This window comes from Myotis myotis, unplaced genomic scaffold, assembly GCF_014108235.1.
Source record: "Myotis myotis isolate mMyoMyo1 unplaced genomic scaffold, mMyoMyo1.p scaffold_m19_p_21, whole genome shotgun sequence".
Classification (NCBI taxonomy): domain Eukaryota; kingdom Metazoa; phylum Chordata; class Mammalia; order Chiroptera; family Vespertilionidae; genus Myotis; species Myotis myotis.
This window is the reverse complement of record NW_023416326.1, coordinates 9,628,862-9,655,944: the sequence shown is the minus strand read 5'-3', so window position 1 is coordinate 9,655,944 and position 27,083 is coordinate 9,628,862. Positions and strand designations below refer to the sequence as shown.

The window sequence follows — 27,083 nt, the reverse complement described above, 5'->3', positions numbered from 1 at the left end:
AGAATTTAATTACGTTGCTTGGACTCATGAAGGGGTAGAAATCATCTAATCCCATTGAATCGCCTCATTTTATAAACAACTAAAGTGAAGCCAGAGAAAGTAACTTGCCTAAGGTCACCACACCAGCTCTCTCACAGGATGGACCAGCACTCACGTCTCCCCGCGAACCTGTGCCATCTCCTCCTGACATTGCCTGCTGGCTACTCATCTCCCTGAACTCTAGCCCGAATTCTTCCCAGTGCCCAGCTCGTTAACTAAATAATTTCTGCGGACGGCAGTATTGATGTATCGCAATTATTCTCCAGAAACAGTGCGCATCTGACAAGTGCCCACTGTTACCCCAGTTTCATATATGTTCAAGATTTCCAAGTTCCTCTAATCTTACATTAATCTATGTCTTGCTGGAGCTATGGCAGAGGCAGTAAGTTAACATCCCCAAGTTCGAGCTCAAAAGGCTCATTTTAAGACGGCAAACGTGAAGCAGGCTGACTGTTTCGGCCCGATGACTAACGGCGCAGATAACGACCAAACGCGTTTCACGGCGTCACTGATAACGAGCGCACACAGTGAAGACGCGACGGTACTTTGAACTATTCAACATGCTCCGAGCTCAATGCTAGCACTTGTTTTCATAGTTTCGTAATCTCACCTGCTAAGACCCTTATCTTCATAAAACCGCTGGGTTCCTGAGTAAATATTGTGCCACAGATTTAAATCTTCTGGGGGATTTGATGCAAGTGGCTGCTGGATTTTACGTCTCAGAAGCTCATATCTAAAGCAAAAGACAAGCAGGAACATTGGGATTATCTCAACTCACGTTATTACCAAAATTCCGGTGTTTCGTGGGATGAGTATGTGATGTGTGCCTGTGAATGTAAAGAACACATCTTCATTTACGATTACAGACTTTTTTTGAGATTATTATTTTTTCCTGACTCGAGTTTCAAATAGTCAACTATTTTGAACCCACCAACTCTATTCGCACTTTTCTGCTATCAGTGAGAACGGTCACATTTTAGATTTCTTGCATGTCAGGTTTGCCGAGACTTTCTTGCCAGTTTTACACAAAGTAGAAATACAAAATGCTTATAAAGTTAATGATTTTCTAAGACTTCAACCGTCATTACTTTATAAACAGTGATAATATTATCAACCCCACAGCCTTGGCTAAGGGTCAAGCCACTTCAGAACCACCCTTCTCTTACTTCTTATCTGTATCTCTGACTACATTCTCAACAGGTTTCCAGGTAATAACAACATACCAAAGGATTACGTGCTGGCTTTGGAATTTTGAAACACATTTGTGTAAATGTATCCTTTAGAACATGCATCAAGTTTTCCTGACATATAATAAAAATACACTTTGAAAATCAAGGAAGGACTAGGTCAAGAATCATTAGAGAACAATGGTTGTTGTTTCAAAGGTTTTTAGTTCTTCACAAAATTAGGATATAGCTTGGCCGGTGTGGCTCAGTGGTTGAGCATCAATCCATGAACCAAGAGGTTGCTGGTTCAATTCCCAGTCAGGGCACATGCCCGGGTTGCATGTTCGATCCCCAGTAGGAGGCGTGCAGGAGGCAGCCGATTGACATTTCTCTCTCATAGATGTTTCTAGCTCTCTATCCTTCTCTACTCCTCTCTCTTTCAAATCAATAAAAACATCTTTTAAAATTAATAGATTTCTACCTTGATGAACGTGTATGGTTCTGTATAAGCCAGGAAACATAATATGCAATTGTATGAAATTTATGAGTGGGGGATAGCTGATAAGGAATTGATTCTATGTTCATACGTGAGTTACAGCCTCCTTCCCTCCTGAAGAGATGAGCCCACAGCAAAATCCAAAGCACAGTCCCTTTTTCTTACCTCAAACCAGGTCCATTTGGCCTGGACGGTGGCTGCCAAGAAACCCCAGCATATGATTCACTGAGGGGGACCACGGACAGCGGCTGAACACCCTGAGGTGGGGAGGTGTGGGTTGTAACGTGGGTGGGCAAACTCTCTGTGCATCCTCCTAGATGCCCGCTCCCCCCTGAGCAAGCCACGATGCTGACCGAGTAATCAGTGAAAGGAGTCAGCCCAGTGATGACGTGGCTTAACACTGCGGGAGTGACATTCATGATTGTGACGTGAGGGTCGGGCATACGGATCTCGTAGCTAAGCACATCTCCATTCGGGATGAGTGGGGGTTTCCACGTGACCTGGAGGAAAAGATAAATGGAATCAGTGTGATGACACAGGAACAGAGCAACTGAAGTTCATCAGGCCTGGAATGTCCCTCTGTCTGGTTTTCAGTGAAGTTGCTTGGTAAATGCCTACTTAAAAAAATCTGTATTGATTTCAGAGAGGCAGGGAGAGACAGATAGAAACATCAATGATGAGAGAGAGTCACTGATTGCCTGCCTCCTGCACACCCCCTACTGGGAATCAAGCTCGAAACCTGTGCATGTGCCCTAACTTTGAATCAACTGTGAATAGAACTGTGACCTCCTGGTCCACAGGTCAATGGTCAACCACTGAGCCATACCAGTCAGGTGCAAATGCCTATTTTTGCATGAGACAGAGGTGAGGGTTGGGGTCAGTTAGCGACCTCCAGGAACTAAGGGAAATGCCAATCCCTGGGTTTGGCTTCCCATCTTGATACTTTCTAGGACTGTCAGACCAGTACACACCTTGGTGATTCATCGCCCTGGCGGGGGACCTGGAGCACACGGAGACAATTCACACATCCACGGGCATCCACGGGGCAGCGAGCAGCAGGGCTGATCGTTTTCCTGTTTGTAACTCAATTAAATGAAATGACAGAACCCCTTGCTTCGCATCAGGAATGTGCGCTCTAAATGTGTAACCACTTTTTTGTGTTAGATGGTGATGAGGGGATCAATACTTGCATTTTCTGAGGCTGCACAAGCGGGTTCCTATATTTCACTTGTGCATAATGAAGAAAGTGAAAAACAACATCCCCTATTTGCAAAGATAAGAGATGCACAGAGAGCTTTGACAAAGGCGAGCAAAGGATGACTGTTTAATTCATGGGCTCGAGCATCAGATGAAACAATGAGGTTTGATAATGGAACCCTATGTGCAACGGTCCTTTCGTCTTCTGGCTAAATTCTGCAGCGGCACATTAGCAACACATTCGTGCTCTTGGAGTGAAAAAGACCCTGGAAAAAAGTGCACAGGCCATGAGAAATATCACTTATGCATATGCCATCCATATTCATCTTTTATTGTTGCCTCTCGATGTCCCTGACATTTTAGAGTATATCTTTCAGATATAGACTATAAGCTTCCTGAGAGCAGGGTCCAAGTTTGGTCCCCATGTACCGCCATGCCCACAGAGTTCAGTAAGTAACTGTGATCATGGCTGATTGAAGTATATATTTTGCCTTAGCATGCAATTCTTTTTAAATTTTAAAAGACATATTTCTGCAAATGGGTATATGAATTATCTACATTTGTAATCTCATACAAAATCAAAGTCAGAAGAAAATAATAAAAAAATAAGAATAGTCCGGCTGGTGTGGCTCAGTGGTTGAGCATTGACATATGAACCAGGAGATCATGGTTCAATTCCCTGTCAGGGCACATGCCCTTAATGATGATTAAGACTCAATTCCTTTTATGTTGGTTAAAGTACACCCCATAGCAAAGCCGTGCCTGGACACGATCCAGGTGACACCACTATTCCTGGTGGCAGGGTTGCAGGCTCGAGCCCCTGTAGGAGGCATGAGTAAGGCAGGCGATCAATGATTCTCTCTCATCATTGATTTTTTTTCTCTCTCTCTTTCTTCCTCTCTAAAATCAATTTAAAATATTTTAACAAAAAAAAAATAGGTGAGAATGATGATTAAGACTCAATTCCTTTTACGTTGGTTAAAGTACACCCCATAGCAAAGCCGTGCCTGGACACGATCCAGGTGACACCACTATTCCTGGTGGCAGCCTTAGAGACTCAGCTCGCTGGCCAGGCTGATCTAAACATCCCTCGAGTGAGCGGAGAAGCCGTGGGTATTGTTTCATTCCTGGATGAGATCACAAAATCGAAGAAGAGAGGGAATTTAAAGGAAGAAAAAGCCAGGCAACTTGTTTTGGAGATTTTTATCATCACTGATGAATGAATGAAACAGAGCTGTGCACTGAGCCATCCTTCTTTTAAAAGTTTTTGTTCTTTTCTTTTTTTTTCCAGGCCTGCCTATGAAATATTTGTTGGAGAGAATCCAGATTGATGCCTATCACACAGCTCTGCCTTTGTGTAGGGGACCGTGATTACGTCACGTCATATTGATGGGGCCTGCTACCCGAGTTCTGCAAAAGTCCCCGAGGATCAAGACAGATAGTCATTTCCCCAATGATTAACAACTCCAGGCTTGTTTGGGGGTTTTCTTTTTACGTTGAGCGAAGAACAATTCTTAAGATTACCCAGTTTGTATAAGAAGCACTGTATGCTTATCATGGACTTCCAATGAACTTCCTTCTGGTGTTTTACCCACAGACTCTAGACACTTTTGATATTCCTATCAAAAACAGGTGTTGCTTTGAACAGTCTCATATGGCAACCAAGTCATCAAGGCTTTTAAACAGGGCACTGAGCTTGGAGGCTAAATCAAATGTCTTCCACAGTTTCCCCTATTGAGCATCACCCCGTGTTTGGTGTGGGTGGGAGAGAGCGCACGCGGGCACCGCGTAGATCCAAGTCATAATTTCAACAGATGAACTTTGCTGTTATGCAAATGTCCTTTGTTTTGTGCTCTGGTGAGCAAGCTACTGTACCGATGCTTTTGGCAGGAGTACAAGCCCGAAGCCATGGAAGCATGTGTGTATTTACACAAAAGAGGCTCCGCAGCTACACAACTCCCTCCTGTTTGGTTACACTAATTTCCCTTGAATGAAGTTTGTATGCCAGCCAAGACAATGGCAGTTAGCCCGTCCTCTGGAGCGTTCCCAGGAGGACGAGGCGAATAACGGAGCGCTTTCTAGATCGCCCAGTAATGCCCTATTTTAATTTCGTTCCCCATCATTTTGATTCTTTGATCATTAAGAAAATATATCAGAGTTTGGGTCATTGGGACTTCAGTTAATATGCTAATCCAGGTCTCCGAGCTTCCCCAGCCCACCTCGTTCTCTGCTCTGTTTAAATCTGACGTGGTGGTTAGGCTAAGCATCCCATCGTGGTATTCAAAGCATTTCAGGTGTGTGAGGGCCAATGCAAGCATCGCCACGAGGTAATTAAGGGGACACAGGGAGACATGAAACACGGACATCGCATTCAAGAGCGTTTGGGCCAAGGGCCAAAGCCCAGTTTCTCCAGAGCATGCGTAAAACCACCATGTGTGCGTTTTGTCAGTAGGTGGCTCTGTTCATCACAGAGTCCATCCGGGGCCGATGCCTACAGTCTGCAGACAGAACACCCAGTATCTTACCTCGGCTGCCCAGGGTCCAAGCACCCGCACCGTGGGGGGCTGCACCCCGGCGGGCCTGGAGGGCCTCGTGGTCACCTCCGCCCAGGCGCTGCTGTTGGTGCCCCCACGCAGAGTGCTCATCAGGACCCGGTATTCGTACTTCGTCCACGGGCTGAGGGCGGCAGTCTTGTCCATGTACCGCGTGGAATGGTTTCCCGGGACAGTCACCAAGGCAGTGACTTCTTCCTTCCCCTGGACCCTCCTCTCGATGGTGATGTTCTCCACCAAGCCATTGGGGTGGGCGGGGGGCTGCCATGAGAGGATCACAGATGTCGGGGTATCGGAGAACAACTCGGGGCTTGGGATGCCTTCCGGCGCGTCTGGGGGTGTCCAGACAGCCTGGGACGGGGGTGAGAGGGAACAGCCCGGTGCGGTGCAGGCTTCCACCTGGAAGGCGTAGGCGGTGTGTGGGCGCAGCCGGGTCACGGTGTGGTTCGTGGCATCGCCAGGAGCTCTCAGGAAGAGCTGGCCGCGCTGGTACAGGTTATAGTGCGTGAGAACCCCGTTGGGCTTTACAGGGTGCTGCCAGGTGACCAGCATCGCTCTCGGGTCCACAGCCAGGAGGATCGGAGGGTCCACAGGTCCGGGTCCTATAGGGGTGAATGAAACCCAAAGTGATACCGCCTGGAAACGCCCCACATCTCCTGAGAACAAAGCTACGAGGGGCACTAACGCTCCCACAAGGTCATGGAATGGGACACCCGGGGAAAGCCACGGAGTAAAGACAGGGACCGGGATGGCGCTGCTCACAAACGTGCAAGAGGGACTTGCTGAGTAGCACTGAGCTAGACTGTTGTTTTCCTTTCTAAAACGGCTTTATCCAAATCGTGTCTTTTTCTTAAAGTTCATACTAAGAAACAACCCGAGGACTTTTTTGGAAATCAAGGCGTTAGAGGAGAAATAGACACGAGGGCGGTTGTAGCCCAAGTTCTAGCTTCTGCCACGGTTTTTTCCTCTAGAGCCCCAGTCACTAATTATAATCGATAGCACTGTCCTAACAAACCCGCAGTTTACAGCCCAGTCACCCCCCCCTGCCCCCACCCCACACCATTCACTCCATATTCCACATTACGCCCAGCTCTGTTTATCATTCCCGGCCGTGTTTGGCAATTTATCTACTCCCTGTTAATATTACAGGTGATTTTTTACTCCGGCTGTGACAGAAGCTGCCGATGGAGCTCTTTCACCTACTGATAAATAAACAATGCACAGATCTGACCTTTGGGGGAACAGGTTTTACGCTCACTCCACTCAGCATTCTAACTGATTCAATTATCAGAAAGGTTCGGGAGGCCCCGTGAATACTGAAGAAGGCCCGCCATATGCCCGCGAGGTGCCGCGGAACGCCAAGTACCCTGCAGCCCTCCAGAGAAATTCCCTAATTGTAAATAATTTCGCCGCGCGCCACCATCAAGTCACCTTGAATGCAAGCCCCTCAGCCCGCGGAGGCAAAGTGTTATTTAAGCTTTACTGGGCTGCGTTAAATTCTGCCATGTGAAGGGCTGTTAAGTTTTTCAATTGAAATTTCATTTAAAATGCAGGTGCTTTTTATTATACGGAGGCTTTACTGCTCTCTAGGTACAAGCAAGAACACGGTGCAATAACACAAATCTGCTCAATCACTGATCAGTAACAGCTGTAATTCCGGAACATTTAGCATTCTTATAAACCACGGCCCGAAATCTATCAGTTGCTACCGCAGATCAAGAATATACCCTATTCTCCTTTTCCAGCCCACAGCGATGTTGACATTTATGAGATTTTTATTTTCTGTGAACATTAGATTTTTTTAAAAAAAATCTTTATGAAAAGTATACTTGGATTTAGTAATTGTTCCAAACAGCATTGATTACTTAAGTGTTTGTGCGCACGCGTGATTCAGTGTTACACTCAAGGTTTGTTTTAAATGTAACAGCTGCTTGGCAAAACCAGTGACTATAAGATAGCTGGTCATGCAAGCCCAGTGTCATGCAACGCGGTCCATGTATTTGTCACCAACTGGACTGATGCTCGAATCGAACTGGCTATTTGAGAGGAAAGATGTTGCCCAGCACTAACCCTGACATCAAGTCATTGCTGACAATTTGGTAATGCATCCCATCGGGAGAGAAAAACCCCTACACGTCCAGGCATCTTGGTAGGGGTCCCATTTGGCATTTTAGTCTGAGACTAGCTTTCATGTTAAAGCTTTCTTAAAACCACGGTGACATTTCTCACGTTTGCCCTCCGGTATACAGTAGAAGTGGCCATTATTATATCAAAATAGGAATTCCTTTCTTATTCGTACGTGTCATCCAAACTTGGCTATTTCCCAACAAAAGACCAGCATGAATCTTGTAAGGTGTCAGTGTTGTTTTGAGAAACTAAATCCTCTGAGATTGGGGTTCATAAAATTAACGCTGGATTCAAGGCTTTCATATCTAACTCCATGCCACCCTTCTCCCTTAAAAAAAAAAAAAAAAAGAGCAACATACACTTACAACTCAGAATATTTTGTATTAGGGCTGCACCAGGGTTTTGCATAATTATTTCTCGCATGTGCCCTCTCAAACTGGGGACTTTTTCAAGGGGAAGGAACAACAAGGATGCGGTTTGATGTGTTTCGATGCGATACGCTTTTCATTTCTCCCGGATAAGACGCTATGTTATAAGTGAAACAGCCATGATAATGAGATGAACTTGTACTTCAGGCCCCCACGGAACACAGGCTTTCCCTCAAGATGATCTCTTATCTTGGGAAAGAAGATGCTCCATGTCAATTTCATGATTTCGCCCCCCTTAAAAGCCAGCGCATTTTATTAGCTCTCCGCTTGGAGTCGGTTCCCTGCTCCTGTCACAAGAAGGGTCCTTAAACTTGTGTGATTCAGGAGAGGATCCGAAAGCAGCTTAATTAGCTCCTCTGGCCAGGCAAGTGTTAAAACCCGACTCCTGGCACGGGTTCAAGTGTGTGCTTTAAAAGGACAGGCCGGATCGTCTTATTCTATATACAAATCAACCGGCATGCTACTGCGTGGTGGAAAGGGTCAGCACAATTATGTAAAACATGAGTAATAACTATAATTGGGGCAGTTTGCTAATACAATAAAAAGCTCTGAACACGGGCAAAGTTATGCTCATGGCGGTAGCTATCACTTTCTAAAGAAAGAATTCATGGGTGAAATGACATGAAAAAGATGGTTATAAAATTTTAATGGAATGATAAAAGGCAAAAGTCAGCCTCTCAGCTGAATTCTTAAAATCCCAATATATCACCATCCGCCGCTTAACTGTAAAATCAATGTGGGGTGTAACATGTTGTCAATGCAGCTGTCACTGGGAAGTATGACAGCCACACAGCTCAGCCGGCCAGGGACGGAAATACACCCACACGGCCGCACCCAGGGTGCGACTGTTCGGAGAACTCCCTCCTGGAGCTGGGAACAGGGCATTCTCTGTCCAGATCCAGACTGGGAGAACAGGCCATTTCATTACTACAGCATTAATAACAGAAAGTAGTTTCATTTTGGCAAATGAAATTGTCTTTTATGGGAAAAGATTTTGCTCCACAGCTTCAGAAGTTCAACCCCAGCCTTAGACAAAGCTGTTAACGAAGGGGTCTGCTTATTTTCACACTCAGGTGTGCATGTTGGGAAGGGTGTGTGCGCGCACACGTGCACGTGTGTAATTGTGTGTATGAATGAACGGGTGGGCGCACTCACACCTTTTGTGTGTGTCTAACTTTCCGTGGTTTTCACCTCTTCTACACTCGCTTGCTATTAGTCACCTGCAACTGCTCAGTTTCCCTGTTAGGTCCTCATTGTTGGCCTGAAGCAACTTTTTACCATTTTCATTAAAAGCTCACTCAGTTTCAAAGGCCTTTTTCAGTAATATCAGCTCCACAAATAAATATTCCCAGAATTTCCCAATGAATTAAAAATCAAGGTGGCAAATATATGGATGCATAATTACACAGAACAATATGCTATATGCTAATTGTTATCGTGGCCTTTTGATATTCACTACTGATATGCTAGCAGGAGTGGAGAGTGATGGAGTCCTTCATCCCTTTAATCATGAAATCTATCAATTTATTATTTATACCCCAACTACCTGCCGACAAGATTTCTGACAGCTCATCACAAAAGACTTAAATGTAATAGGACCAATAAAATAAAGATAAAGAAATATTAATCTGATGATGATGAAAAGGGCTCAACAGCTTATCCCAAAACGAAGAGGAAGAACGGGCACCATGATTTTGCACCAAAATGAACATGCAGCTCCTTGGCAACTGATGAAATAAGAAAAGGGCTGGTAACATAAGCGTTATCGATATATATAAAAGCCTAAGCAACTGTTATGACAGGTTGACCAAATGACTGGTTGACCAGTCACTATGACATGCACTGACCACCAGGGGGCAGATGCTCAATGCAGGAGCTTCCCCCCAGTGGTCAGTGCACTCCCACAGCCAATCTCCCACAGCCAGCCAACCTCCCACAGCCAGCCAACCTCCCGTGGTCCCTCCCCGTGGCTGGTTGGCCCTGATTGTTCACCGGGTCTCTAGTTAATAAAAGGAACTGCTGAAGACCAGTATGTGTGAAAATGAAAAAGATATTACTTGGTCATCTGAGAGTAGGAGAACCAATATTGGGAAACTATTTTTCTCCTTTTCTCCTGAGATCAGGGCCAGAGAGTATACATTAGTAAGAATGCTTTTTTTTCTTCTTTTTTCCAGAATTGGAACATTTGTTCAGTAAATAGCTTAGGACCCGTCCTTGAAGGTCTGGGACAGAAAATTAAGTATGTTGATGGGAGAATTCAGGAAGGCAGGAATGCAGTCTGCAAAGAACGAGAGGTTCCACATTGGGAAGAGCAGGGTGCCTTACAGGCCCTGAAGACCAGGCAGACAGACTTTTCCATTAGCCAATCCATCCTTCCAAAGCATTCGTCCGCAAAGACATATGTACCCCTATGCTCACTGCAGCATTATTCACGGTGGCCAAGACATGGAAACAACCAAAGTGTCCCCTGATAGATGACTGGATAAAGATGTGGGACCTATATACTATGTAATAGTACTCAGCCATAAGAAAAGATAAATACTCTCAGCAATAAAGATTTAAAATAAAAAAAAGATAAACTACTACCATATGGGACACCTTGAATGGTCCTTGAGACTATTATGCTAAGCGAAATAAGTCAGACAGAAAAAGCTAAGAACCACATGATTTCACCTGTATGTGGGACATAAAACTGAAATTCACAGACAACAGTATGGTGGTTACCAGAGGGCAGGGGAGTGGGGTTAGTAAAGGGTAAAGGGGGTCAAATATATGGTGACAGAAGATGATCTGACTTTGGGTGGTGGACACACAAGGAAATATACAGATCATGTATCATAGAGATGGACACTTGAAACCTGAATAATCTTATTAACCAATGTCTCACCAATAGGTTTAATTAAAAATTCCTCAGATCACCTGGCCGAGGGGGCTCAGTGGTGAACATTGACCTATGAACCAGGAGGTCACAGTTCCATTCCAGGTCAGGACACATGCCCTGGTTGCGGGCTCAATCCCCAGGGTGGGGCGTGCAGGAGACAGCCAATCAATGATTCTCTCATCACTGATGTTTCTATCTCTCTCTCCCTCTCCCTTCCTCTCTGAAATCAATAAAAAAATATGTTAAAAAATTCCTCACGGCCCTCTTCTCTATCCACAAGAACTTCCCTTTGCAGCTGCGCATTTGCTTGGGCGGCTAGTGCTCATTTCCTGCCCTGGTGAACTTCCTGCCTGTAGATAGGAGATCATGCTCCCTTTTTAGTAATCATCGCCACCAAGGTAATTCACAGTCACCCTTTCTTGATGGGAATAGAAATGATGAGTGCCAGAAAATGGATACCATTTCTTCCCTTTTCCAGTGTGGCATTCTATGGGAATCACCTCTGCAGTGGGTTGAATAAGTATGTTCAGGTCATCTCTTTATTCAATTGTTTTAACAATTATTTCTTTAAAACTCTATTTCAAGTGTGAGCTCTCTAGACCATAAATCTGTATAGAGCTTGTGACCAGGCTGTCTGTTTCCCTGGAGTGTATGTAAGTCCCCCTGAAGGGGAGTAGGTGTGCTGAGTGGTGCATTAATGCCTCCTGGGCCTTAAGCAGTGTTTACTGCGCTGTGCTGATAATTTGCTAAATGGTACCCTCAAGACCAGAAGGACTTGGGATGTGCCCTTATAAAGGACCTAACTTGCTCCCAGGGAGAAATGGATGAAGTAGTACATATTATTGTTCATAACTGATGTTTGTAAAATTAGGTAAGCTTTGAGGAACGAAAATAGTTCTGATTCTATCTCATCTGATGTCACCTCCTCACTACAATACTGTAATTAAGGTTACTGTAGAAATAAATACTCTATTGAATAAACAACTGGTACTGTTTCAAACACTATGCCTTTGGACTAATATCTAGTCTTGAGAAAGTCACTCCAGTCCTCACTGGACATAGAGCTGGAATGGCAATTGGCCAACAGAACAACATCTTCTAAGAAGCCCCGGATTAAAAGACTTGACAAGATTAACCCTAAAAACATCAATGCTCAAAGATCCAGTGTCCTCATTCACTCTGTGTGGCTTGCATTAATTTACAACTCCTCCAAACAAAGTTATGCTCCCACTGGTATGCTTTTATAGAGGTGTTTGTATAAAACTAAATATTATGTCCATGAGTTCATTTCCTATATAACCTAGTAAAAACATATAAATGCAAACATAGCTCTTCCAGGAAAAACTACAAAATTTCTGGGTTGACAAAGGCAATCCCAATCTATTCTACATACTAGATGCAGAATCACTGTGAGTAGATTCTACTTCTCTGTTCAGAAGGCTGTTTGTCAAGTGCAAATAGAAGTACAAGGAAACCTACTTCCAGGGGAAGGTATCATGGTGCTCTGAGCATCCTCATACTGTCAGGCCCACAGTTCAGGTCTTCCACCTGCAGGAACCCCTCCAGAGCAGAGAGCCCTGCAACATTTGCTCACAGAGGACAAGCTGACAAGCTTTCTCTCGCAGGGCACCTCGAGGTACCCTGAAGGATGGAATGGGGCCACGTCTGTACGCCCAGCCCTCCAACCCTCCAGGCACACATTTTCCTTCTTTCTGGAACATTTAACCACCCTTGCCCTACAAAAAACTATTGCCACTAGATGTCCAAAGAATACAGAAGGACTATTTATTAGTTTAGGAAAAACTAAAGACATTCAAGACTCCCCCGTCTAGAGGACATTTGGCTGTGTATCGTGCAGAACACTTACTGTCCTCCGTCGTCATGAACAGAATCCAAGGGCTGAGCGCGCTGCCAAATCCATTGGAGGCAACCACCCGGAACGCGTACTCAGTGTGCGGCTGGAGGTCCCTCACTTCATGGCTTAACGATGCCGAAGGACTGGAAAATAACCTATAGGGACACATTTTAGAGAGTTTCAGACACTCAAAGAAATAAACGGGTAAGGTCAACATGCAGTTAAGCATTGCACTTTTCCGTCCTCACATGCTACCTCTTTGAAAATGAGTAGTCATTTGGCTGAGGGTTCATAATATTGCATTCATGTGAGCTGTATATGACAGTAGCACTGAGTCAATGCTAGTCTAGCATTAAGCATGTTTGCCACATGGAACTTGTAGGATATGTATTACAATTTTGTAGCCACAGTTCACCAGACAGCATTTTGGGGGTTCAAGTGCATGCTTGCTTTATGTAATAGATGTGCTGATGAAAAATGAAGTGTGAAGAAACCTTCTTGTAAAATCTTATTTTCACATGAAAAGTAGATATTTTTACAAAGCAAATCATTATCCCATAGGGCAGTGATGGTGAACCTATGACACACATGTCAGAGGTGACACGCAAACTCATTTTTTTGGTTGATTTTTCTTTGTTAAATGACATTTAAATATATGAAATAAATATCAAAAATATAAGTCTTTGTTTTACTTTGGTTGCAAATATCAAAAATTTCTATATGTGACACGGCACCAGAGTTAAGTTAGGGTTTTTCAAAACGCTAACACGCCGAGCTCAAAAGGTTCACCATCACTGCCTAGGGTGTTGCTTGTTGTTTCGTTTTGTTTGAACTTTTAAAAGGTGGCTTGGCTGGCTGGCGTGGCTCAGTACTTGAGTGTCAACCCATGAACCAAGAGGTCACTGGTATGATTTCACGTCAGGGCACATGCCCGGGTTGCAGGCTCGATCCCCAGTAGAGGGCATGCAGGAGGCAGCTGAACAATGATGTTTCTCTCTCTTCAATGTTTCTATTTCTCTATCCCTCTCTTCCCCTCTCTCTAAAAATCAATTAAAAACAAAAACAAAAGGTGGTTTTTATTTGTTACAAATAAGAACGGACCTATTGCTCAAACACCTGAAATTCACCTAAGGCTATTAACCAATGTTGCCCCAGTAAATTTCATTTCACAAATGGGAACGAAGATGAAGCTATGGCTACACCGCGCCCCAGTGCCCGCTGGGAGGATGGAAGGGGCAGAATGCTCACTCTAGCAACGCAGGGGAGGAGGGGCCCGGCCTCATCTGGAGCTGGTAGCGGGCTGAGCCGGGGGCGTTGTTCCGAGCTGGTATAGACCAGGCAACCTGAAGACTGGTCGGAGCGGTGGCCGCAAGCCTGGGAGGCAGCACGCCATCTGGAGCTGCGGGGACACATGGATGAATTAGAGCAGAGAAAACCGCGGCGAACATATGCTGGACGGACCGAAATGCCCCGTATCCTGGAAAAACTGTGGCTCGGGATCCACAGCCGTGTTAACCATGGCCCATTTAGTTTAAGATCTTCGTCCCTGAGCCGCTGTAGGTCCCTATTGTTCACTTCAGCACAATCGCATTGGGATTTCACTCCCAGAAGCCAGCCCCCGAGCACACGGCGAGGCAGACGAACGCGCAGTACATTCCCCCCTGGACTTCTGTTTGTCTAATTGAAAACACCGAGGGAATCTAGCGCAGCAAATGCTGAAGCGCCTTTTCAATGGAACTTTTGCTCAATCATCAAGCAATCGACCAGGGAAGGAGTCCAGGGTTTTATTTCTCCCATGTCGCCCGTTCGCCGCTTTAATCACAGTGCTCATGAGCACACGGGCTTGTCATTTTCGTGTTGAGGGAGGTTTATTGGAACTGTGTTTTCCTACAATGATAAATACACAGGAATGGCTGCAATGAGCACTCTCTCGCCTTGATTCTCACCTATGAAAATGTGAAAGTGCAACCGCTCTGCGCCTGGGTTTTACACAGTCCGCCGCCCCTTCTCACAGTGACTCCATCCTTATCCCAAAATGCTGCAAGGTGGGGCATGCGTGTTTTTGCTTTTCCCAGGCAGGTGGGATCTCTGGTGAATCTTCCCTGAATTCAGTGTACCTGCTTGATACAATCTACCGGGGAAACCTATTCAAACAGTTCTAGAAGGCCTGACAGGAAAGAGTAGAACTAAAGTCTATTCTACTTAAAAAGCTGACACAATTACTCTGGTTATTAAATTATTTCCCCAACAGGTATAATTTGAAGGAACCTATCATATCAAAGCCTGTTCAAAAGCCCGTCAGGCACTCAGAAGCAAACTACACAAACTTCTGTGGCTTTAGCAAAATCACCTAATTACTCTGAGGTATGTTTCTCATCTTTAAAAAGGGGACAGATTTTTTTCCTTTGCAGGATTGCCATGAAGATCGGAGATAATGTAAATAAAGCACCTAAAATTACATTGCCTCTGATCTGGCAATTTTTAATTTATTAGTCATGATTATTCCTATTGTTATTTTATTAGGCTAATTTGAACTTCCCTTAGAGTGCTACAATGTAATTTTTAGAAACATTCTTACTGTAATATAAGCTCCTTATGGTCCAAGATGAGTAGGGGCCATTGGTGAAGGAGAAGAGATCAAAACAATAAAAACTATCAGGGTTCATTTTCAACTTCTTTTATAACATTCATCTCTGTGGTGCGAGTGTTATGTGCTCTCCAACTCGGGAGAACCTGCCTGTGAACTGAGAGATAAATGAATGACCAGAGATGAAAAGGGAAGAATTAGATTACACGTCCCATCAATTCGTTGTCAGGGTTTCGAGTTCATCAATGATTTGCTAATTTATTCAATAACCAGGTATTGAGCCTCTCCTCTGTATGAAGCAGCGATTTCTTGTGTGGAGAGGGAACAGCACTGGGTGAAGGGGACGTGGCCCCTGACCCCACGGGGCGTCCCTGGGAACGGAGGCAGCAGGCCGTGCGCACACAGATGCACGAGATCACACCGCACTATGACATGTGCCCGGGAGGAAAGCAGAGCAAAGCAAGGGGAGGGAAAGTGGAAAGAAGTGTGTGATTTTCCTTATTTTATAACAGTTCGGGTTGTACAGGGAAGCCATGGGAAGAACTTGTCACCGGGTGACATTTGAGCAGAGACCTCAATGACAATAGGAAGGTGGCTGGGAGAATAAAAATCAGAACAAAATCAGCTTTGACACATCAACATGAGACATTTGAGTAATAAATATGTCCACCAAAATAATCTCTTCAAGTGTTAAAAACTACATCACCGTGCTATCAGAAAATAGAGAAATGTCCAAAAGGAGACCCCATCATGACAACAACAAAGACAATAATAATAATGATACAATATCTTGAGTTCTCTTCTGAGTGATAACAAAAAAAAAAAGTACTCCATTAAATTGGTCACACTCTGGTTATATAACATTGCAAAATATTTCCAAACAGAGTGATCATCCTCAATTATTTACGTAGCACTCTTCATTCTGCGGGCTTTCGGTAACTCTGAATCCTGGAAACCTTCCTTTCCCCTTTGGTTAACCCCTTTTATCCAAACCTATTCCTCAGAGGCCCCTTAGCCCCGAAGCAATAACTGGGAGCCGGCCATAATTCCATCCCTGGTTCCGTAGCAGGAGAGCCGCGTATCTATCAGCTTGATATATGGCCTCCAAGATGCTATGTTGCTCAAAACACTTCTCTCAAGTTTAATATGACCCTCCCGGGGCAAGCACTCCACAGACAACCTCCTGAATCAACACATCTTGCCCAGTAAATACTCATTCTACACGGCGACTAGAAAAAAACAGCCACCCCGACCTATAAATTCAAAGGAACGGTGTTCTTCATAAAATTTCAAATTTAACCTTTTTTTTTGGAAGGCAAAATGAATACAAAGCTTTAAGTAATAAATTAAATCACAGATTGGACTAGTATAGCTGGTATAATCTTTTTTTGTGGTATAATCTTTTGAATGCATGCTTTTATTAAACTTATAAATGTAGGATTTTATTAAACTTTTAGATAAATGTATACTTGTGGATCCTTCCCTACCCAAACAATGGTAATAAAACCACAACCCTTCCCCCCAAAAAAAAAACAAACAGAAGGCCCCAAACCTTTGCTCCATACAGACATACAGAACTCTGGGGGAAGGTCTATGAAGCAAAAAAAAAACAGACTTTTTTTTTTTTTTCATGTGACCAGTGACTTACTAAGGTTGTAGTGGCTGGAAGAGTAAAGTTTTGGGGAAACAATAAATTCAGTTGGGATTCTCATAGCACCAACTTGTTACCACTGTGGTGTATGTTTTGTGTGTATGTGTATGTGTATTTCAACCCACTGGAATAAAATATTGTCTTAAGATACCAAAGAAGCCCATCATAGTTTGTATTCAATGTAAACCTATAATAAAAGACGCTGGATGCCATTCTGCACAAGGCACTTTGCTGTGGGTGGAAAAGGGCAGGGCAGATAGAAAAGGGATGGGCCGATCTACTTGACATTTTAATAGAGATAAGACGTGACTCAAATAACTATAACGCTAAATGTGTACCAGCATAAAAAAGTTGAGTGCTGCCCAGCTGGCATGGCTCAGTGGTTGAGCGTCAACCCATGAACCAGGAGGTCACGGTTCCATTCCTGGTCAGGGCACATGCCCAGGTTATAGGCTCGATTCCCAATGTGGGGCATGCAGGCGGCAGCCAATCAATGATTCTCTCTCAACATTGATGTTCTCTCTCTGTCTTTCTCCCTTCTTCTCTCTGAAATCTATCTATCTATCTATCTATCTATCTATCTATCTATCTATCTATCTATCTATCTGGTGAGTGCTACATGGGTTTCAGGAATTAGGACTCCGATGTGCATGTACTTTGGACCCCGCCTTCCAGAGGAGCAGCCTTGAAGAGGCCCTGCTGCGGGGACACAGTTCATCTGGGGCGATCAGGTCCTCAGCCTAATTCCGGGGCCTGGGACACATGTCCACCTGCGTGTGTTCATTCCGAGCAGCCCTGAAGCTTCCTTCTGGCTTCGCTTGGAATCTGACCCCAGCACAGCCCTAGCTACTCGTACCTCAGAGATGCTTGGCTGGCATCCTTGTTCAGGTCTCCCTGCTCACATCACACGGGAGAAGCCATGACCTCTTATCTGTACCCATCCTGCCTGGATGGCCTGGCATGTGCTCAAATCCCTTCGATCACACATTTTCCTCTTGTTTTCTGAAACAGCGACATATGAGCGAGGATTTTAAATTCCAGTTTCCAGAATGGAACATTAGAGTTCAGACACACATATTGAGTCGTTGAGTCATAAACAAATTGAAAACAGAAGGCCAGACTCCATTTCCAGTCACTAAACCATATGTCATTAAAAAAGAAATTAATTATGAGGAATATGCAGATGTGCTAACAAATGGACAGTCAACCTTGAGCACAAGGATGTACAAATAGAGCAGCATTAAATCGTGACAAGTAGGCTAAAACAGATTTCATGTTCACAAAACAATCTCTCGCCATAGCTAATCCTTGGAACCTGTATGCTGTGGGCCAGGTTCCTTAACATAAATATTCCTAATTCTCAGAATCACACTACAGAATTGCAGTGTCAATTCTTTGTAATACAGATAACGAACCTGAGGCTCAGAGAGGTGACGTGTTTTATCTCAAATCACAAAACTGGGCTGCTGGCAGAGTGGGAATTTAAACTGGGATTGATGAAATTCAGAGACAGTGGCCCTAGTTCTATACCAGAACAGCATGCTATGGGAGGTGATTTATAATAGAAAATAAACATTAAATATATTAAATAAATGTAAAAGCAAATCACTGATACCATGAAATACATTAGTGTAGTAAAGGCTGGATTTATTTTCTGTCCAAGTCATATTCCTAAATAGTACTTTCCTGGTCTTATTTCTTCGTCAAAGCAGGGTCGCTGTCTCCTTGTAGACTAAGAATATTCACTTAACAAAGAGGCTTCTCTTGGATACAGCATGCCATTGTTTTCGGTATTATAAATAATACTAAGGATCCTGAGTATCCTAATCAATCCATCTTTGGTGTGCTTTCTAGAATCATGGGGCCAATAGGAATGAATGTTGCTGCCATTTCAGATATAATTTGACAAAGTGCTTTCCAGAAAGTTGTATTTACTTATACTCCCATTGGTACGGTATGAATGATCCATTTCTCAGTATCCCCATCAAAATGAGCCTTTGTCTACATGTATTTATGTAACTGTACACATATAATAGATAATAATGTAACTATATGTCATTAGAAATAGTACTATATAATTATGTTACATAATGTAATATGACAATATATATCATCTAAATACATACCATAAAATCTAACGAGGCAGCCATTAAGATCTACACTCTGTTAGCAAATTAAAAGTATCCTATATAATAAAAGCCTAATATGCTAAGTGTCCGGTCATCTATTCAACCAATCAAAACGTAATACTAGTATGCTAATGATATGTTAAGGCTGCTCAACCGCTCGCTATGACATGCACTGACCAGGGGGCAGATGCTCCAACCAGTAGGTTAGCTTGCTGCTGGGGTCCGGTTGATCGGGACTGAGTAAGATGGGCCAGACACGCCCTTGAGCCCTTCCATGGTCCCTCCCTGGCTGGCCAACCTCCCGCATCCCTCCCCGGCCCTTATCGTGTACTGGTGGGGTCCCTCGGCTTGGCCTGCGCCCTCTCACAATCCGGGACCCCTTGGGGGATGTTGGAGAACCGGTTTCAGCCCGATCCCACAGGCCAGGCCAAGGGACCCCATTGGTGCACGAATGAGTGCACTGGGCCTCTAGTTTCTAGTAAAAGGGCTTGAGAGTGATGACGGAGGAGACAGAGGCAACAGACTTTATGAACTCAAGCTAAAAAAAAAGATGAGATTTCCTCAAGGTTGTCACCACTTAGAGGGGTATTTAGGAGAAAAGTTCTGCTTAGGAAGGGTGTGCTTAAAATGAAAATTGTTAAAAAAAAACATTTTTTTGTTACTCAATTCAGTGACGAAATAAAATATTCTTGAACAAAACCTGTATCTTGGGTCTTTCACTGATTCCTTTTGGGTCCACATTTCTGAGGAGAACCCAAATTTCACCAATGTCAGACTGGTGTGAGGCTACGTCAATCAAAATTGGTGCAAATATCGGTCAAATGTCCTCTGAAACCCAACTGGCAGATCTCACCCGGCTCTCATGATTGTTCTTCATGGGATGAAAAATGGTCCCGTGTTCACTAAGAAAGCCCTAATTAGGACAGAAAAGCAGCGGGGGTGTCCCCAGCTATGGTGTATAATAGGAGGACTATAGCAGGAGGTGTCAGAGGTGGGCCAAGGGCACCGGCATTGAGAGACGCCACGGAATACGAATTGCTCTTGACCACTTTGAGAAATGGAAGATCCCACTGCACATTAGCATCCACGTGACCAAGGCAACATCTCTCCACCTCCACCTCCCTCTGTGGTTTAAGATGAAAGAGTTGCTTACAATTGCTCTGCAGGACAGTCTCAGTGACTTGGTTAAGCTGGAAACATCAGACAGGCTGACATCGCCCCCTGTTAATTTCCAAATACCTCAGAGCTGCGAGTGTGCAGCTCCTGGTGCTCAGAGAACAATGGGGATTTTGAATTTCATCAGGTACATTCGTTGTTTGACTAGAACACCGAACTGTCACTTTGTCAGACTAATTAGAGGCTCTGAGGTTGCTGGTCAGAATGCCTAGAAGAATTTTTTTTTGGGTTAAGCCTCAAACCACCAATCAAATTTCATTCTTTTTCCTTACAGATTTCCTCGATTTAGACACTCCATTTAAGCCTTAGCTCTTGACATTTGAATTCCTCTTAGTATTCCTAAGAGAATTTCTTATTATTCCTATTATTTTGAATACCATCATATTCATCCAAATGAGTTTCTAGGCAGCGCAGATTAAACTCCTTTTTCCTTTAGAATCTGATTACTTGAGGCCTTTGTGGAAGAATGTATTTTCAATTGGAAAAATAATTTAAAAAGTACACAACCAAAATATTAGTGGATTAAGTCTACGCCGTTTTCAGTTAAAATATTGTTCATTCACTTCATTTAAAATAACTCTCTGAAGAATTTCACCTTTGTAAAATTAAAAATAGGTATGTGTGGCAAGGTTAATACATGATTTTAAAATGAGTAAATTCAAGACAGGTCAAAGCCACTCTCTTTAGCGGGAGTGCACTAAGTCTCCCCTCGCAGAATGTGTCTAACAAGAACAATAGTTTTCTTTAAAAAGTAGTTAAGAAGATAAACTACTGTATTTGAGAACTGGACTCTTTCTTATGATGCCACTGCGCTTACTATTCTGGAATAGAATCAAGAGCCGAGCAATAAAGGTAAAGGGATCTTTGAACAACCGACGAAACTTCAGAGGGGATTGGTTATAAAAGTCACTTAGCAGTAGGACTGGATCTAATCTTCAAGTTGATTCATTACTCAACTAATAACAAAGAGATGGAGCCCTAGAACACTCAGATTATATAGGGGGCATTCCTAACCTCAACACGCCATTAATTTCACATTCTCTATTAGAGAGAATAAGACAGTAGTCATTAGCACAATCAAAGATGCTGAGTGACTGCTAAGAACTGATTTCAGCTCAGGAGTAATAGAGTTAGAATCAGAAGTTGAGAATTTTAACAAATGATGCTCATTTGACCAAATAATGAATAACTATGCAATCGAGTTTATGTGAAGAAAATGTGTAATCGGAATATTGTTTATAGTAATTTGGCCTCACAATTATGATCCAGAGTACAGCACTGGTATCAGAAAGTATGCAAGATTAACACCAAGGAATTGTGTTAGTTTTAGGTTGATGAACCTGTGGGAATTCAGAAGCAGGAAACAAATGTGTTAATATTAATACCCCTTCTACAATTTATATGCAGCACAAATTAGAACGCCTACTTTTGAAAAATAGCATGGTAATTGAAACATAGCTTGGCTTGGGTCATCCCCAATTTCTGAGAATCTTCAATTGATTTCAAAAATGATTATGGGTATATTACAGAGAATCTTCCTTCACCTTAAAAGTTTAATTCAAACGCTCTCTATGCTTAAGGAACCAGTAGCTGTTAAAAAGTGGGGGGATAATTTGTTGCTACCCAATCTTCTCACATGTAGTGGAAGGATATGATTTGGAATGTAGTACACAATTACTATGCATCCAGCAACGCATTTCACTCTTTGCATGCATGTATTAGACTTAATTCTCTGTGTCAACCTTATAAGGCAGTTCCTCTTTCTTGCCCCACCCCCCAAATGAGGCAAAGTCTGATTGTGTAACTTGGTAATTTGTTCAAGGTCACAGAGCTAATAGGAGGAGAAATTAAACCCCTCCTACTAAGCTATATGAAGTCGATCTGATTTTAGAAAAATCATTAGAATTTCACTGGCTTATGTGTGAGCCTGACTGTGTATGTATGTGTAGGAATTACAGATAAACAGAAGACATAGAGAATATGGCACATGCATGCATATCATTTTTATCCTGAATACTATTTTTTCCCCTCAAGCAACTTCTAATCTCATAGTGTGTCAGGAAGAATTTGAAAATATTATTTTTCCTGAGAAAGGCGAGGATTGACAAAAATGGTAGAAGTTAACTTCAGATTATCAAGAAGGTTTCGCTGCTCATAAAGCCTGGCTATGTGAGAAAGATCCAGGTCTAATCCTTTCTGAGAAATTGTCTCAATATATTTAAATCTTACAGGTTTCCGCGTGGCCAGCTTCCACTCACTAGAGTTCTGAGATAAGACTGTGTTTGGCCTTCCCACCATCAGACACAGTAACAGAAATTCCTCTATGTTCTAGTAAAACCTATTTCATGTCTCTCTCTCTCTGTCTCGCTCTCTTTTTAATCCCAAACTCTAATTTACTTGTTGTTCCCTTAGGTACAAAGTACACAGTTCATAATTCATTTGATATGAAATGTCAGTTTAGATTCTTGCCTGTCTTTGATAAATGAGAAAAAACATGTACATTTCAATTTCCGCGATGCCAGAGCGACCAGGAACAACCCCCTGTGGTGCTTCTCAAAGACGTTTGTGTTAAATTAAACATCAAGCTTCGGAAACGTGGGAAGGGGTTTCCAGGACAGAGAGTACACATACAGGAGACAGGGAGACGGTGGATGCGTTGCCTACCAGGCAAGTGAGAGCCCCCAAACAGCAGCTGTGATCCCCAATTAGTCCTCACTTATAATTTAACACACCGCCACCAGCCTGTTGTTTCCTTACACTTTGCTTTAGAGATAGTTGTTAGAATCCTGGAGGAGAAGAAAAATTCAGATGCGTGGGGGTTGGTTTAAGTTTCGGCCTAAATTGTGATGGTAGAGGTATAAGTTGCGCTCATTACATGTCATGCTTTCCATTCTTTAAACAAATAGTCGAGCCTCTATTGACGTATCGGCCGACCTCAGTGCACGCCCATTCCATATCCCTCACCCACCCCAGTGAGGATGGGCATGTGATGATGAAATCCCTTTTTCAGATGAGCAAACGGGGGCTGGAGAGGAGGTGCCTTTCTGGGGTCATGCAATCACAAACGACAATGAACGGCAATGCCTCAGGTGGTGGTCAAGATGGAATTCAGAGAGTCTGACAGACACTCCGTAGATTTTACACTTTGAATGCATGGGTCTTGTATTGAATGGAAGACAGCTCTCTAGGTCATTGGCGACAAGTTTTAGACACCTGATGGTTCAAGCAAGCAGTACTCTCAAGACTGTATCCTGACACAACTGCAGTGTCGGGCAACATCTTCAGACCCTCTTGACGAGTGAGACTGAGACATCTTTGTCGCCTTTGCTGAGAGAGGATGTGAGTGGTCAGTGGATGAGGCTTCAAATAAACGTTGCACGAGGTGGCTTAGAAACCGGCTTCTGAAGCCAGCCGCCAGGCTGGAGTGTGGTTTATGCCACTGACTGCTGCACGAACTAACCAGCTAGCGGCACACCAACCTCTTTCCCTCCGCTCCCTCTGTGTAAAGAGCAATAACGACAGCACTTTCCACACAGAGTCTGTGCCGATTAAATGAGTTAGTGTATCCTCAACAGTCCCTGAGCCTTGGCCGTGCTAACTGTATAATCGCTGCCTCAAAGAGATGACGGGCAGACCTTATCTGCTTGTCCTGGGCTTGATTGCGTTTCATAGATATTGTGTTTTTTACAAACCGAAGGCAAGACCCTCCACCGGGGAAAAATAGGATGACTCACTTTATTGCGACATCCAGTCTGTTGCGGTGGTCTGGAGCCCGACCCGCAATAAAACGTGGGGTGCCTGTACTGTTATCAAAGAAAAATTTGCATGATCTTAATTGTTCTCCAGGCAATGGAACACTGTCAGCCCACTCTGTGGAGCTGCATTTGTAAATTCCAAGACAGAAAAATCTTAAGTATAAGGTCAAATAGCCAGCAAACCGTGGGATCCAGAATAGAGATACAACTCACTTGAAGAGACACATTTCAAATCAAGTGCAGCCACAAGACGCTCATTACAGAAACTCTCAGAGGAAGGAGACTCGGGTCTTAGTTGCGTGGAGTCCCTCATGACAGATGCTCCAGGAATCGAAGGGCAGAGGAAATTTAGCGACAGCGTCTGCACAGCAGGCTGGCCAGTGTTCCTGGGCGCACAAAACATCAGGCCTGTTGCTTTCTGGTGCCACGGGTAGGACCCGCCACCTGCAGCTGGTGAGCCAGGGTGTCACCCCTGCCCATCCAGGGAGACTGTGAGGACCTGCTGGCTTCTCTTACGTTGGCAAGGACTCTGTCCCTGGATCAGGAACTTCTAGATTCAAAGGCAAGTGGTGTGCGGGATCCAGTCTCATCTGCTTTCCCTCAATAATCCCTCCTCTCAACTCTAAGTGGGGCACAGAGTCATAGATAGGATCAACGATCATTTTTCTCTGAAGGTATTTAGCCCATTTGGTTGTGGCTCAGTGGTTGAGCGACACTGGTTTGATTCCTGGTCAGGGCATATGCTTGGGTTGTGGACTCGATCCCCAGTATAGGGTGTGCATGAGGCAGCTGATCAATGATTCTCTCTCATCATTGGTGTTTCTCTCTATCTCTCACTCTCCTTTCCTCTCTGAAATCAATTTAAAAATAAATAAAGATGACCTAGTTGAGTACTTTGCAAACTTGGGTACACCTAATAAATTACAGGTCACTCGGCCCCGCCCTCTGGTTCACACAGTTGAACAATCTATTGTTCTTCATTAAGTTTTCTAGGTCATTAGAACGTGTAGACTCTGGGTGATCTATACCTCTTTAGAGAGGTATAAGAATTTCCTCCAAGTTCCTAATGAAAAGAGTTTAAAAATAGGGACTTTAAGTACCCAAGATGTATTAAGAATTTATCTCACTTTCATAAAACTTTACACAGACAGGAAAATGCTCACAGAAATTTCTGCAAGTCTGGCATCCAGTCTGTCTAGGATAACAAAGGACAAAGAAAAGAATAAGATTTTATTTTTAAAAAATAAAGCAAAAATTTCTTTAGGGCACTGGAAGAATTCAAATAAAACTTCAAGTTGCTTTCAAACTGCAGAGCCAGTCAGACAGACATGCTTTTTTTTAAACCTTAAAGTTATAGATAAACCTTTATTCTAAGATAAAAAAAAAGAGAAAGGGGGACTGTTCTTATTCTCTTTAAAAATAGGATTTTTAAAATATCAACGGAATGTAAAGGAATAATACTCTGCAGCCCTCTCCCCTGATAGAAATAATGTGATTTTGAAAAAAAAATATTGGGGAGGTCTCCCTCTCCTGCCCCAGGCTACACTAGAGATGGTGGTTAACTATGTGTGTGTGTGTGTGTGTGTGTGTGTGTGTGTGTGTGTGTGTGTGTGTGGCAGGAGGGAGGGTAGGGGGTTCTATTTCTATAGAAACCACAGGAGAGGATGCAAATGTGGGAAGCGAACAGCCCTTTGCTGGAGGCTTGTTGCATTCCTGGTAAGCACACTTCAAAGTTCCCTCCATCTTCTCAGAAGTCACTTCCTCTCTAAAGTGCTGTTTTTATAAGTGGGAAGTTCATTGTCAAGACAGTGAAGAAATTATAAAATAGAAATTTATCTGTCTTTGGCTTACACGTCGTATAATTTTTACACACACACACAGCAGGGTAAATTATCAATTCTGAAAAAGTAAAGGCAAGATTTTTCATAAAAGGCTCTGAGCGCATGTTTAAGACAGTTATACACACTCTAGTTCTATTCTTATAACATACTTGGGGAGAAAAGCACAGGTTACGCTGAATGGTCTGGTGTGTGTTTTCAAAGTGCACTCGGTTATTAAGGATTTAAAAGGGTTTATTCATGGAATTCATCTACCTTCCTACTTCAAGCAGGTTGATTATTCCAGGGGGAAAATAACACATTTGGGAGACATTCACAGAAGTAAAACATTATGCACAACTACCCTACAGATGCATAGGAACTGGATGCAATATAAATTGTGGAGCATTTAATACACTGAAGGCGAAGGCAAACCATCTGTTTATGTGCTGGAACATTTCAAGGAATCCTATTCCTCACAGTCCTGTGTCTTAATCGTGGCTTTTACATTACACAAGGCAGCTAAGCTCACCTTCTCTTCTACGCTCTGAGTACGGGACACCATCTCAGCATATGGCGTGCCTATTTCAATCTCTAACCTACAGCTTGTTTTTTGTCATTTCCATTCCTTTGCATTATTTTCATTTTTAAGATACCCCGCGGCCACCTGTGCATGGTGACGCAACTTGTATCTTACAAATAAGTCAAAGTGGCTTCCCAGCAGCTGACAAGCAGAAAACACAGTGGCGGGATCTATACTCTGGTTTCGAGAACTCTTAATTTCGTAAAAAAAGTAGCATCTTGACATTTTAAAAGGCATAGAAATAATGCATAGCTCTCAGTGACTGAGGAAAGGATGCGATAAAATGGAGTTTGCATTTGTAATTCTCATGTTGTTGTGTTTTGTTTTGTCTTGTCTTTAGGTCTGTCTATCCCTGCTTTTTGAACTTCTGATTGCTCCTAACTCTCTTTGGGATCCTGCTGTAAAATGGTGCTGTTCTCCCTATGGTTGGTCCATGAGCTACCACAGTTCCCTCCTCTTAAGTCTGAGAATGGGCTTATGCTCCGTACATGGGCCCGACTGAGTAGATCATTGGTCACTAGGGACTGAACTTGATCTCAAGTTCCTTTCCCCTCCCAGAGGTCACAGAGGCGAGATTAAATTTCTATCCTTCCCATCATCTGGTTGGTTTCACTGAGACCAGGACCCCTGGAACCTAAAAGCCA

The 27,083-nt window shown here is 43.5% G+C and overlaps 1 protein-coding gene across 1 annotated transcript in view; it reads right to left on the bottom strand.

The window, feature by feature from the left end:
* The window catches only part of USH2A (usherin), a 396,481-nt gene that overhangs the window by 115,158 nt on the left and 254,240 nt on the right, over nt 1–27,083 (bottom strand). Inside the window, exons 38-42 of the mRNA XM_036354768.1 lie at nt 13,990–14,140; nt 12,754–12,896; nt 5,424–6,052; nt 1,867–2,201; nt 650–772 (exon numbers count right to left, since the gene is read on the bottom strand). Coding sequence (XP_036210661.1) covers nt 650–772; nt 1,867–2,201; nt 5,424–6,052; nt 12,754–12,896; nt 13,990–14,140 — 1,381 coding nt within the window. The remainder of the gene's footprint in view (nt 1–649; nt 773–1,866; nt 2,202–5,423; nt 6,053–12,753; nt 12,897–13,989; nt 14,141–27,083) is intronic.